At 39.6% G+C, this 15,591-nt stretch overlaps 1 protein-coding gene across 1 annotated transcript in view; it reads right to left on the bottom strand.

Moving 5' to 3' along the window:
* Positions 1 to 15,591, bottom strand: part of LTBP1 (latent transforming growth factor beta binding protein 1) — a 188,412-nt gene that overhangs the window by 157,797 nt on the left and 15,024 nt on the right. The window contains exon 3 of the mRNA XM_036381048.1: positions 14,820 to 15,108. Within this exon, the coding sequence (XP_036236941.1) occupies positions 14,820 to 15,108 (289 nt within the window). The remainder of the gene's footprint in view (positions 1 to 14,819; positions 15,109 to 15,591) is intronic.

Raw genomic sequence — 15,591 nt, 5'->3', positions numbered from 1 at the left:
ACATCTCAAAGTGAAAATTTGTCACCAGAGCTCCCTCAGGTAATTTCTGTAAGTGTTTGCTTCATTTTCAACACAACACAAGGAAATATCAATTAAGCAGATGGCAGCTATGAAGTCTCATCCTGGTATGAATAAACTATGCATCATGTAGAAAAAGCAACATGGTACAAGACTACACACAACAATGTGTGCCCTGCTGCTCTGTACAGAGCAACCCTGAGAGTGTGTAACTTCACAGAACTCAGGGTTTCCATCGACTTCTATTCACCTCAGGGACAGTAAGTCTGGGTGGGACTTTCCATTCACTTGGCTGGATAGAAGTCTGTGTGTCTCCCTCTGCTTCAAGGAGAACCTGAAAATCTATGTGATGCCACCCCTTCAAGGAGACTGTAATAAAAAGGACTGACTACTCTGGAATAACCCCAAAATTATCTCCTTTACAAGGAGCACATAGAATTATCCTTTACTCTTTCAATTATAGTAGAAATTGGCAAAGACTGAGAAGAAGGGAAGGAGGGAAACGGAAAAAAATTAAGTAATTACATTGCTGAATTTATACACCTCTTTTTCCTTTTACAGTCTGAAGTTCTTCAGTCTTCATCACCTGAATTCCCATTAGAAATGTTCTGACAGTACAGCTGTGGGTTATATTTATTTCTAATATCACTACCAGAAGCACATCAAAAGACAATCCAATTTAGGAATTCACTGGATTTCTAAATAGAACATTGGAACAAAAAAAATTTATAGATACAGCCCTCCAGGGTACAACAGAAGGAAAACTCTTCAGGATTCAAAGTGTACTCTACAGTGAAAAGCCGCTATAAGCCACTGGAATAGCAAAAGGGGGAATGGGGGGAGTTGGCTTCTTAAGGATCTGCATGTGTGCAACAGCTGGAATACCCAAACAGGCATTACATAATAACAACAGAAGCTGTTCGAAGCAGTAAGGAGGCACAGCTGGGACTCAAGTGACCAGTTGACCTTCAGTTCAGAGGTCTGAGGTTCCAGTTCAGGAAGAAAGACAGACACCAGAGCTTTTGCTCCAGTACATAAATGTATATATGTATTTCTGCTTCACCATCATTATTAATTTGGCACTGGCATCGATTCTACAACTATCCTTGTCCATCATGCAGAAACCAGAACAGCATCCATTTTATAGTAGTATTTAAGATCAGATTATACATCAATTGAACACAGTTTAACTCTGTTTGCTACCTTTTCCAGAAGCACATAGAGGTTATAAAATACAAAATGGTCTTAGGAAAGAGCTCACCCAGTGTAAAACCCATAAAAGTTAAGAATTTTAAGCTACCCAAAACTGTCATGTTCTAAAAGTACTTTAAAAAGTGCTTCAAGCTAAAGGGATTCTAGACTCAGATACTGCTACCCAGAGGCAATTACTGAAGATCACTGAAGTATTAGCTTTGCTCCAAAGCAATCTGGGAGTGCAGTTCAGAAAACAGTTGAGCAGTATCCTGTTGGGAATGTGTGTGTTGGGAATCACAGTGAAATTTTAAAAAAAGTAAATGTATTAAGACTATAAATTTTATAACTAGGAAGCTGATGTAAGAACAGAAGCACTGTTCCCCCTACCACAACTTTAGACTACTTCTTAAGAAATTGATATTTGTAACATAATGTGCTATTAAATATTTTGGAATTGTGTATAAAGGCATTTACTTCTTATGTGTTATATTGAAAGGGCAGGGGGCAACTAAACTGAGACAGGGACATAAAGAAAACATTTTACAATGAGGGTGGTAAGGCAGCATACCTGCTTGCCCAGAAAAGTTGTGGATGCCCCATTCCTAGAAGAGTTCAAGGCAGATGAGGCTTTGGGCAACCTGTTCTAGTGAAAGGCTCCCTGTCTATGACAGGGAAGTTGGAACAAGATGGTCTTTAAAGGCCCCTTGCAAACCAAGCCACTCTGGGATTATGGGGAAGTGCCAAATGACAGCACATTTGTCCCATGTACTAAAAATTTAACACTTTTTGTTAAGTCTGAACAAACAAGGTTCCAGAGAGGTTGACAGTTTTGCTGCATGGCTCACAAAATGGTAAAAACATAGGGGATACTTCAGAATTGTCAGAAACTGGAACAGAATGCTGCTCTATGGAAGAAAAAATTCCGCTTAAAGCTTGATGGAAACTACAAGTACCACAGAATTTTAAAGCCAAAAACTGGGAAAGAAAGTATACAGCTCTGAATAATGCAGTCATGACTTTTATCAAGTCAGCACACTCAAGTAAAGAACAAAGCAAGAGTTGGTAACAAACAGGTAACAGTGAGAAATGGAAAATTAAACAGTGTGGTTTTAAACAGGGGAGGTAACTGAATCAGATGTGTCTGTGCCACTCCATGAAGCATTATAACTTCAAGAATTAGCACCAAGAAAGAATGACCAGACTTTCCAGGAAGGAATCACTCCTGTCTTAGGAAAGTAAAACTAACAGGATGGGAAAAGTCCATGTATTATCCTGGATATGAAACAGATCACCTGGTGAAGGAGTGATGCTACTTCTCTAAGAGTAGCCTGTCAAATTAGATCAGCAAGTTAACCGTACCAGTCGCTAACAGAACGTCTCTGTAATCTGTAATTTCAATAAAAAGGAGAGAAAATAGACCATTAGGACTATGTTACTAGCTGCCTAAGACAGGTGACAGCAACTGCAGTGCTATCACAGATAGCTCTATGGTGCCAGCTCTCTACCTCATTGAAGGCAGAGAGTCAGGAACAATGGTAGTATGAAATTTCAGTTACCCCCCAAAGAACAGCACAACACTAAACCAGAATTTTTAGATGTAATTAACATCATCTTCAGGGATCAGCTCATTCAGGAATGCAGAAGAAAATAGTAAAATTTTGGTTTGCCCTAACCCATGTACAGGATCCAGTTCAGGTATTACCACTGAAGAGATGCTTCAAGAGTAATCAAAACAGAGTTAACAATGTTGAAGGGGAAAAAAGCCAAAGATTCTCTACAGCACTTCATAGTTCCAAAACAGAATGAACATAAAATGGAAGCTAGTTCAAAACATTTAATGAACTGAAAAACTGTCCAAAAGTCTTTCGATCCAATTAAGAAATCTATTAAAGAAACACATGCAGAAGACCAAAGAAGACAGGCCCAATTAGTTCTTCTCATGTAAGTTCACAAATGCACTTAGAAAGGTTCCTAAACCTTTCTTTCTGAGGGATTCTCAGGATTTGTTTCAGATTGAAGCACAAGAGAAGGTGGCTGAACAGACAGGCAACACTAATAAATCATTAGACCAGAAAATTCTCATATAAAACTTGTGGAAGTTAAACAAGATTCTACCTATCCTCTCTATTTTGTAGTACTCTGGGAAAGACAAAACCCAACAAAGAAGAATACAGTAACTTTCAACAACAGCAAAAAACCCCACACCAAAATTAGACGGGCTTTAGCTTTCCTTAGTGTTCATGTGCAACACAGGTTTTTCGTATAGATTGTTACAATTCATGCACAATGCCTGGAGAGGTTAATCAAACACAGCAAGCTCTTAAGAGACTGACTGGAATCTCAACAGAGCTGTTTTCTCTCTCTTACTGTAATGAAGCTTGTCTGTGTTGGCTTCCTGACAGAAGAGTCATGAATGACAGGGGAAGGAGTGGAGGATTCTCCTACAAGCATTTAGATGATCCTTCCCTCAGACTCAAGATGAAATTAGTAGTGGAAATTGTTCTACAGCATAGGCAGGAAACAGTTTCCCTCTTAGTACTCCAACACTGACCCCCCTTTTCTTGCACCAAAACTTTACTCAGGGCAGTGATGTCACACAGACACAAAAAATCATTAAACAACTGGCTGCTGCCACGACACAGAATAGCTTTCTTCTCTTGTCTGGAATAAGCTCTGGCTGGCTTAAGATCTCTGTTGGCTCCCAATAATTTAAGTCTCTGTATCAAGAAGATTTTATTTCTGAGAATGCTTTTCCTGTCAAAGATACTAATGAAAAGACTGAATACCCTCTAACAGCTGTTTGTGAGATGTTCACTTAACTAGAGGATAGCTAAAGTGTGGATAAAACAAGACATTCTTGCAAAGGCAGGCTATGTCATCTCAGGAACAACAATAGTTTGAAGTATAGGACTGCAGCTGCATCCTCTGAGTGCCTCGCATGCTGCTGCAGTACTGATACCTTATGTTTTCAACATTCTTTCCAAGATACCTCTGCTTTTCTGGTGGACACAAGTTCACTGCACAGTACCTGACATGGCCAGATGCTATCTGGGTCCAGTCCATTGAAAAGAATCTGTGTGGAACTCTCAACAGAAGTGGATACTTGAAGCCTCAAAGATTTCAACCCAAACACTTGAAGAAATCTGAAGAAACAGTGATAGATATCACGAATGTTCACATTCAAAAGGCCTTATAAACCAGTCATTAGAACAGACTGGACTTGGTCCACTAAAACACTAAAGGCTTCCTCAAGGCCCTTTGCCATAATGACCTGCCCACTTCTCACACCACTATGAGCTAACAAGACCTATCAAATTATTAGCCCATTTTGTAATAGTCACAGGGGCTTTTGCCTTTCACACCACACTTAAGGCCATAGCGTTTAGACCCAAGTCTACTACAACCCAATTAACAGAAAGTAGTCAGTCCAACAGAGGTAGCAACAAATTATCTGTTAGTTTAATGGATTAGCACTAAAATGTGCACTAGCAGTGTTCATAAAGGACACCAAGACAAGACTGACATTATTGTCATCAAAAAATCATCTCCACGTTCTCTGCCAACACGAATGATCCCAGTCCTGGGAGAGACTAGCTATTTGAACTGAACAGTGATTTCAGCTCCTGCAGCCCGCTGACTACATTTCCCTAGAATGATGAATGGAGGTGCTCTTGAGGGCTGACTCAGTGCCTGGCAGCACAAAGAGATGAGTAACTACCTTTGAACCAGTTTTTGTTCTAGCACACATAGATCATAGCACTGCCAAAGACTACAGAAGCGAGAGTTAACCACAGTATCAGGATCTCAAAACACTGGTCTCAATTTACCAATAGTGGATGCCAAAGATCCTTTTAGCCCAGTGCTCCTGCAGCAATGGAATTAACCATGGCCTCAACGGACAGCTCAGGTCTGCATTACCAGTCCCCAAACAGTTCTGATCTTCATTAGGAATTGTCCTCCTTCATGAGGACAGAAAGCTTCAGCACTGAAAACGTATATTCATATGGAACCTCTATGTACATGAGAAAACCTCTCCTTGCAGAATGCCCTACCATAATAAGAAGAAAACGTTAATTACTGTTTTAGAATTTCTAGAATGGCATAATTTGATGACTATGTTGATGTTTGGGATCAAGGATATCCAAAGAAGCTGATCTTCCTCAGAGCAATTATTATAAAGTGCACCTAGGATGAAGTGACTGAGAAAGAGAGGCATGTAAATTTTTTACTCCAGAACAAACTTCCCCAAAACTTCAATAGCAAAGCAAGAAGAACTCTAGCTCATTCATTATGAGGAAACTCAAACAATTAACTTGGCTATGAGTAAAAATTGTTCTAGAGACCAGCTTAGAAAGTCTAATTTGGAAAACAACTGAGATGAATGGCATAGGAGCACAGGTTCTACATCCCTGGTATCCTTGGTAAAGATACAGAGGCTGATCACTAATTCATCAGCTGCCAGGCCAGTTGCTCTAGGCAAGAAGTCTGAGCAGATAAAGGCTACAGACAGCCACCCCCAAGAGAAGTTCCTAAACACAAGCACTCCAGCATTGCCCTTTCCACACAGCCTTAGCTTTAGCTGGACAGTTTGCTGCTGCTGTTTTATTGCCCCCATGCTGAATCCAACACATCAGCAGAGCAGGCTGAGTTTGTGAGGACAGCTACAGCAATTCAGGGGGAATGGAAGGGAGGGTGTGAGCACACAGACCAGAACAGGACATGACACATCATAAGAAAGACAAATAAATATTCTATTATTATTTCTTTAGATTAACTAGTTACAGCGATAGAATACAGGAAAATATTGTACTAAAAGTGGCTGTTGTTCCCCCTTGCCCCTAGCTGTACTGCAGTCCACAACAGAATTGGACAGGAAGATCCCAAATAATTTCAGATTGACTGTGACTTCACCTCATTTGTATAATGTCTATTAGTAATCTGCCCACAGAAGTCATGAGACAATACAACAGAGCTCACATTTCTTGATTTGCATCCATCATTGGAAAAGAGGCTTTCCTTCAGTATTCAATAGCAAGACAATTATCCACAATGAACAAAAGAGATTGTTAAAGAAATGTGCTGCCAATAAATGACATCATCCAGTGAATTTAAACCACTCCTCTAAAAATTTAGGCATTCTGCAACATGAAAATAAACCTTAAGTAGAAGGAAAAGCAAAGCTTGCCACCTACTGCCCAATGACATAATAGTATGTACTAATACTATCTCCTTTTAACAAAATCTCTTTTCTTGACACAGAACATACAGAACTGTATCTTCAGTTTCTTTAATGAAACAAAAAATACAAAAGCAGCACATGGAATATCCAAAAGCAGTCTTTTCTATAAAACCACTTAATCCCTGACAAGACTGAAACACAATTTCTCACAGCATCCAAGCTGACAAAGAATTCCTGTTAATACCCTCCAGTGGTGCTAGAGGCTTTAATAAAGTCTGTTCCCCAGGTGCATGGTAGGTTTTAAAGACAGTACTTTAAACTTAAAAAAAAATTACAATAGATAAAGTCTATCAGAAAAGATTTTTTTTCTGTACACATCTGAAGGAGATATTTTCAAATCTATAGACTACACTAGTAAAAAACAGGGCTGTAGCAAACACTGGCTTATTGCAGATACTTTATTTGTTCTACAAACTTCATGTCTCAGCATCAGAAATGATGCTTTGTTATGTTTTCAAGTACAGAGAAATTCTCTTCAGTAACTACAATGCTTTGTTAAGCTATTACTCCAAAGGTATTAATTTTCCTAGTATATCACATAGAAAAAGTAATTTCTGAGCAACAATAGGTTCTTTGCTTAGTGTAGGAAGTTGCTTAACTCAGTGTCAAGTAGTCATAATTCAGCTGCCTACAAAACTTCTGGGCACAACTGCAGACTTATCCTCAGAAACAGCACTGTGCTGCACACTGAAATTAGCCTACAGTTCACATTCTGGCCCTCCAGCACAGCTCTCGGGGATAATTCAGGGAAAATGAGATCAATGGGAAACAAATAAGGATCTACTGCAGAGTTGCTCTAATAGACTGCTGGCTGGTTACAGAGTGTCAATGTGTACTTGAACAATAACACCAGGAGAAGAGCCCACTTGCTCCATCTGCCTAGCGCTCTTCACCAGTTACACAAAAAGATATACCAGTCTCAACAGGTACTGATGAACAGTAACCCCCAAACTTCAGCACAAGATGACATGAGCAATAAACCCCTTAGAAGTGGTTAGATTAGCAACTGATTAAACTTTGTATAAAACAGTAATTTTGGATTCCTGGGGAAAATTGATCAAAGTACATGGCACAGGTACGCTTTATGGAGCTTAGGTAAAGTAGAAACTGCTTCACAGTGAAGTACTTGGACTAGCACTGAAGAAAATAAGTTCACTGGAGATGAAATACGTGTCTCTCAGGGTTCCTAAATCACGAGCAGAGCAGACTATTCACAACAATGAAATCAATGAGGCATTTGTAATTAATCAGACAGACTGATTAGGATACTGTCTGATACATGTGCCTGAAGATACATCGGCCTTTGTCTAAGGCCAGTCTCCATCATCTTAATGAAGATTGTTAATCCATTTGGTGAGCATTTTGCTAGTGTAGCAGATAAGACTAAGTAAAACCCCTCAAGAGGGCTTCTTTGTGTCTTTGTCATCTACTTAATAAGGTCATTAACTGAGTCTCAATAGTGACTGGAAGTTAAAACAATACCAAAAGTTATATTGATACATAAGACCTATAAATCAGCTAATAGGAGCAGCTAATAATTGGAAAGGCTAATAACTTAAAGGGCTTTAGATGAAATATTAAGCAAGATTTATGACTGAAGATATCTACAAACATTTTCAAGTTCAAAATACCTGAAACAGAGGAAAATGTCCCTGGTTCAGTGATCATTTGATCATTATTCTCACATTGTTTTTCTTCCTTTGCAAGTTAAAGGTACAGATGTGTATTCACAGGAGACAGTTTTCCAAATCAAGCTACTGAACTCTATTCACAGCTCTAAAGAAGGGAATGAAATATCACATGAAAACTATTCCCATTTGCTGCAGGGAAAATGGCTATTTGCAGCGTTAATTTTACTTGAGCCAGACCCCATAACCGTTGCTGCAGCACAGTCATTTGCTTAGAGTAACCTGAATGGGTTACTTTTATCTGTTTGGCTAAACAGTGTCAGTTAGGTATAAAATTGTTGCATAATTGTTTTACAATCAAACACACTTGCTAACAGAGAGACCTTATTAACACCAAAGGTACCAAATGCCACAATGTTGTGAATGACACAACAGCAATATATCAAACCAAACTTTAACAATACAAATATATTTTGTGAAACAAAACACACTGTCATCCTTTCCAAGAAAAGCTGTGCTCCTTCAGCCTCACCAAGTCCCTGGAAAGAAGTTCTTCTGATAGTTTCCCAACATCTCCTGAAATAATTGTTTGATGATAAATAGTATAAGTTCCAATAGTTACCAAAAAAAAAAAAAAAAAAGGCAAAACAAACCAAAAAGCCAAACCACAACCTGAAAAAGCCACTTTGGAAGAAAACAGACCATATTGCAATATAGTAACAAGTAACATTAAGAGCCCCTCATTAAAGCCCTCCTCACCTATGCATTCAAACACTGAATGGTCAGGGACATATGTTTTTAAACTAGAAAAAAAAAATTAAAAATGCTACGGCTTGAAATGGTGGCTTACTGTCTGCCTTTCAACTGAGCTGACAGCACCCGTACAGCTTAGAGGCAATTTTTTTCCTGAAAAGCAGTGCCTTGAAAGTGAGACAATGATCTCCACACACATGGAATTTGCCTAAATCACTGTCTCTTTTTGCTGTATTGACAGAGAGGAGCATAAACATATTCCAGCAGCATTCCAAAAAACCCCAAGATTTAATGACAAGTTAATTAAAAGTTAACTTTACCTCATGGAGTGTGTTCAAGTTGCTGGGATTGTGAGAGGGAAGTGTACACTGATATTCTCAAAAGGAATGTGTCTTACAGGATAATACGGATAACTGATCTGCATAAACTCTTTACAAGTCTTACAAAATTTACAAACTCTCTACAAATGCTTTACAATTTGGAAGAACATGAATAAGTTGATGGCTAATAGGGTACACTGTGCTTTCCTGCAGCAAGTCTCTTATTGAAAACACTGTGCAAAAGGCATCTCAGAATCCACCCCAAAGAGCTCACAATGTAAAAGTTACTTTCCTGATTGTCCCAGGAGCCACCTTGTGCTAGCAATCCTAAGACAAGCACAGCACGAGTTCATTACATGTTAGAAGTCTATACTGAAGGGATGCAGTCATCAGCATAACCTGCAGACAGAACACCAGTTTTTCATCTCCCTGACACAAAGCAGTGAGCTCAAGAACTGCTGGGAAAATCTCACCTCCGACCACTACAGCTAAACTTTCAGTCTGTAAATAGTAACACACGATGCTAATACAAACTCAAACAGCTCTGTCACTGGGCTCTAGGAGGGCAGAACCAGAAGCCCACGACTTACAGACCAAAGCTCTGAAGCACCAGGTGGCAATCCATGGTTGTATCTCTGCACAAGATTTGGCACCAAAATAGCTGGAAAGCAGCCCTACAAAAAAGTGGGGGTCCTGGTGGATGAGTTAAACAGGTGTCAGCAGCATATCCTCACATGAAGAATGCCAATCTCATACTGGGCAGCAGCACAGTCACACAGGTCAAGGGAGTGATTACTGCCTCCATCACGCACTCGTGAAATCGCATCTGAAATACTGTGACCAGTTTTGGACTCCCCAAACCAAGACAGCAGCACAGAGGAGTAAGGCCAGTAGAGGGCCACCAAGACTGTCAGAGACTGGACTCACTACATAAGAGGAGAAAGATTTCTCAGTTCTTGAAAAAAAGAATAGCTCAAGGGGATGATACTGAGATCTACAACTGCCTCTTGAGAATCTGTAGAGGAGGCTGAGCCAGACTTCTTGGAGGAATACAGCAAAAAGACACAGATAATAAATGTGCAACAATGGAAACTTCAACTATAAAAGGAGAAGACTTTTTTCTCCTGAGGGTAGTCAAACACTGCAACAGAAGCCTGCAAATATTGGAGATCTCCAACCCTGCAATCTTGAAAGCATTCAAAGCTCAACCACACAAAGCCCAGAGCAACCTCTTGTAAGTCATCCTGCTATAAGCAAAAGGTTGGATCTGATTGCTTCATACTTCCAACCTAAGGTTTATCCCTGCTGTTCTTAAAAAAGTTTCCTTAAAAAAATGAAAGTCAAGGTCTTTTTGGACAGAAGTTCAATATTATCAAGAGCTTCCATAAATTATTTTCAAACAGACTCCACACTTAAGTTCAAGTGCAGGGCTCTTGTAAATAAAGAGTTTTTCTTGCTCTGTACAAGAAGAGTACAGAGTACTCTTTAGTACAAAAACTATCATAATGGTGGTGAAAAAGGATGTCCTCCAGATGCTACTTTCACACTAGCTTCAAAAAGCCTGTCTATAATCTTTTTTAGACCATCACCTGATATGTCATCATATTAACCAATCTTGAGAACCAGAAGTTCTAAAAAATAAATTACATGCAGTCAAACATACAAAAAAAGAACGGGTATACAAGAGAGGAAATAGCCAAAAGAGCAGTCTCTTATACTTTACAGTGATTCTCAGACTACAGGAGTTTGCACAACAGAAAGTCAATAAACTCTACAGATTTTTAATATATTCGTAAACATTTAACTTACAATTATATATTATACCAAGTAGGTATTCGATTTTCTGTTATGACTGTCCTATGTTGTTGATTTCAGTAGGGTCACAACAGTATTCCCAGTTCTTCTTTCAGGCATGTTTTTTCCAATCTAAATTCACACTGATTTTCGATCAACTAGTTAAAATTGGGAAAAATAGTTTAAACTGGAAAAAAATACTACATCTTGGAACAGAAGTCAAAAAACAGCTTTACAACATCAGTTGATAGGCTGACTAAAATTAGCAGGCAATACATCTGCCTGTCATAGCATGGGACTAGAGCCACTGACCCAGGAACACAGGTTTGGAAGGGACCTCTCAGCAGAGATTTCAGCATATAAGGCACACCAGTAAGTCCAAATCTGTCACCTGGAGTCTGTGTGCTCACCATTCCTTTGATGAGCTTTGCTTTGTCCAACATTAAAGCAGATTTTCACATTTCGTCACCACCTGCCTCCAAAGGAGGCTGAAGGAGCAATGCTGTGACACCTCAGTGTGTTACTGAGCTCCAGTTGGTTGATGCTGTACTCTTTCTGGTGATCATTTCCAAAACTGTACTAGAAAGATCCCTTAATAAAAAAAGTTCTGCTCACACAGATGGTAAATGCACAAAATCAAGCTGTTGGAGCTATCCTGTTGCCAACAAGTGAGAACATGAGATGTGAAAGGAACACCCAGAGTTACTGGAGAGCTATCACAGGAATTCAGGCCCACAAAGCACGCCTGTTACTGAGATCAGAATTCCCTACAGGTTCCAATAAGAAGCAGATTTTTGTTTCTGAAACACCACTTGTTTTCAATTACAGCCATCTATACCTTCTGCTAACATTTTTCTGAGATGAGACCTTGTACCTGACAGTATATCCATCTTCAGAGCATAGCTATGACAGACTTGCTGAACCCAGGATATTCCAGGAAATTAATCTCTCTCCAGCTTTCCTTCTGTTCAGCACCTTATTCTTCAAAAAAGGCTATCTGCAAAGAAATAAATGAATTCCCTGCTTTCCTAAATATCACTGCCACCATGATCCTTAAGAAAGCATGCACGAAGACATATTGATGACTGAAGCTGGAAAAGTTGCATTGCTATATAAAACAGGAAAAAATTGACAGAGAATGGCAAAACAGAAGCTCTGTAGAGGAAAGCCTCTTTTAGGAGCTAATTTAGGTGTTCCAGGTTGGGTTCTGCCCTGGCTCTCACCAGTCCAGTCCTTGACTGCACAGCAGCAGTGTCCAGATCAGCACACCCACCTACACTGCCTGTGTGGATGACTCCACTTTCCAGAGTGGGAACAGGAAAAGCCATTCCAAAAGATTTTGGGCAGCCTCACACAACATACAACATCACAACATATCCAAAAAGCAATAGAAACAGGAACTAGCCTGTCTGTCCCTCTCAGTGTTAAGAGACCTGACCTCAGAAGAATCTTTCAGCCCTGTAAATTGTCCTAATAGTCATCCATGGGAACTATCACTGGCACTCGTTTCAACAGCTGTATCTAAGCATCCACCTTCTGCTGCACTTGATATAACAGCTTTGGTTTGTGCAGTCCTTTTCCTCTCCATCTCCAGTTCCAACACTTTCAGCCAAGGTTGTAGGCTGGCATTCTCAGGACTCCAGAGACTCAATTTCCCATTTTCCCATGCCAATATTAAGTTGACTGAAAGAGATTCATCTTCATGTGATCTCAAAGAATAACAGTTCTACCTGAAAAAGTCTCTCTACAGCTAGGAGAAAATCCTAGGCTGAGAAGGCTCACATGAACAACAAAGCCCACTGCACATGGGAGCATGCAGAGGCTCTTTGGATAGCAGGTAACAGGTGACTGGTTTTGTCAGTCTGAAGTTGCTTGCTCTACATCTGTGATGATGTCTCATGCAAGCAGGTAAAGAGATTTCAGTGAAGCATAAAATGCTATAGGTATTCTCTAGAAATACTTTGAGCATCACAGCCCAACAACTATCATAGTAGCACAGAAAAACAACAACTTATCTTTTTTTTTTTTTTACAAGAAGAACCTTTTATCTCTGACATTATCCCAGGAAAGTAAGCCTTCTCTACAGGCTACCACAAACCTTCCGAGTACAGTTTTAAAGTGCTTAAAAGATGACAATTCTTTTTTTCAGGCAAGAACAAATTACATTATTTTCTCTTTCTTCCCCCCCTCCTTATTTTTTTAAGTATATTTTACTACCCAATTTGGACAACCGGCCTTTATAGCAACAGAAAGAAAAATTCTTGAGAATATTTTTGTGTAGAGGGAGGGAGAAAAAAGTACATTCTACAGGAATCAGTACTGATAAGACAGCAATTGTCTGGCCTTTTGTACTGATCTGTTGCACAGCTCTTTATGGGGCCAAGCAGAGACACCAGGTGATGAGTCCAGCTGGTCTAGAGAGAAAGGAACAGGAAAAAAGCCTGATGATTTTACTGGAAATTTCCCCTTCATATTAGTCACTTCAATAAACCTTGCTTCACCGGTAGGAACAGAACTGGACCCAAAGTACGAGGAAATACTAAAACTGGGTGGTAATTTCTCTGTTTTTCAGCACTGTATGTATTTGTTCCTAAAGCCCTCAGTGTGCTACCTTCTCAAAGAAGACACTGGCTTATGGCTTAGAGCTCCAAAGGAATTAATGTAAATTTCTCTTATTACAGAAGACATGTAGGAACCTAGTTGAGCTTCTAGATCCACAGTTAGTACAAAGGATTAGAAGGTTTAGGAGGGAAAAAAACCTTATAAGGGGTTATGAGACAACAAATAACACTGGGAGTGTCCAATGATCTTCGCTCTCAGATGTAGCTTTGGAAAGGAAGTGGCACTTTGTTGTCAGGAGCCTATGATGACTCAGGTGCAGAACTCTATAATCACACACCACCCTTCCACATTCATTTTTACAGTTTTGAAAATGGAAAACACAGGAAAATACAATTTATTTCCTAGTCCTGATTATCTTGCTCTGGAGACTAGAAGCAAGACAGACTACACCTTCCTTAAAAGCAAAAGCAACCTCTCCAAAAGCAACACGTCTTACAGGACAGAAACACCTTTTGTCACTGTCTTCACCTGAAAGTGGAAGGACAGCAGCAGTTTTAGGTGAAAACACCTAAAACTGCTCACATTCCACTTGATTACCACCCTCCTGTGATCCTTCCTCCCCCCATATCAAATGGGGTCTTGAAATAAATTAAGGTTGCACACATCAATAAAAACAACAGTACAATTAGAGAAATTTCAGACTCACATTAAGTATTTAAAGCTCAGAGAAACAATATCAAAGGCTGGCTAAGTCACCGGCTACTAAAGAGGCAGAGAAAAAACTGTCTAACAAGATGGGTGTTTCCTCGCGGTTTATGGCAGTCAGATACAATCCTGAACTTCAAACACAAGCAAGCAGAAATATTCATTGTAGCACAGACACACACACTTCTAATTAAAAGACAAAACATAATGCAAATAGAAGAAACCCGAACAGAAGCACCAAATCTTACTCTCCTCAGTTACACAATGTGTCATAACTCCATGTCAGACTTTGTTCTAGGATAAATTCAAAAGGTCATTGGTGTAAATTAGGAATAATTCCTCCAAAACTAGTACAGCAGTATCATTCTAAGGAAAACAGAAGCTGACTGATATCATGGGACTGATATCATATTCTCTTCAGGTAAGGAAATCTGGCTCATGAGTAATAACAGTCTAAACATCCACTGAAATCTTACAGTTAAAACAAGAAGCTGTTTTAAAAAATCTGTGACAGTTTCAAGTATGATTTTTTGAAAACATTTGCAAGGAACAACGTTTTATAAATCTGAGATATTGAACTTATTTGAAAGCAAAGAAAACACTTACTGTGGTTGCATTTGCTGAGTTAACCCAACAGGTGGTTTCTGCTTGATTGTGAATGCCATCTGAGCCATGGGGCCAACCTTGGGTGGGACCTGCACCTTCTGGGAGAAGGTCTGCTGGGCAGCCTGCTGGGGTATGGGCCACGGGGGAACAACAGGGCTCCGGCCTCCAGGGGAAGACGTGTCTTGCACACCTGTATCCTCACAGGAGTTCCCTTTTGTTCCTGGTTTGCACACACAAAGCTGAGGTCGCAGGCACATCCCTCCATTTTGGCACGGTGGTGCACAGTTCGCTGAGGAAAGACATTTTAAAAAGTACCTGTGAAACAAAGCAGGAAGGAGAATGCAAACCCTCCCCACAATAAAAAAAGGCATTAATTGTTAATGTTAACTGGAGTAGGAGAGAGCAATATTGCTAAGCTCCACAAAATATAATATACAAGTTGGTACAGCTTTACTGATTTCTAGCACAACAGACATGCACAGCATTTTAACAACTTCAAAGAGTAAAATGCTGGATCTAAAAAATAGGAAATGCGCTACTTAAATAATGAAATACAGCATTATTTCAAATCTTCCTCCTTTCTGCTCAGCATCCCTTGTCCTCATACTTTAAAAACCCAAACTGCATCTGATGAAACAATACTACACAGGTACACAATTCTACTACTGATCCAGGCTGGGATTTATTTTACTACTATTTTAAAATCAGATGCTGCATAGGTACCTAGAATGAATCCCTACAGCCACATTATAGATCACAAAAACATTGTAGA

Source organism: Molothrus ater, chromosome 3 (assembly GCF_012460135.2).
Source record: "Molothrus ater isolate BHLD 08-10-18 breed brown headed cowbird chromosome 3, BPBGC_Mater_1.1, whole genome shotgun sequence".
NCBI classification, from domain to species: Eukaryota; Metazoa; Chordata; class Aves; order Passeriformes; family Icteridae; genus Molothrus; species Molothrus ater.
The sequence above is the reverse complement of the archived record's forward strand: the minus strand, read 5'-3'. Positions and strand labels throughout refer to the sequence as shown.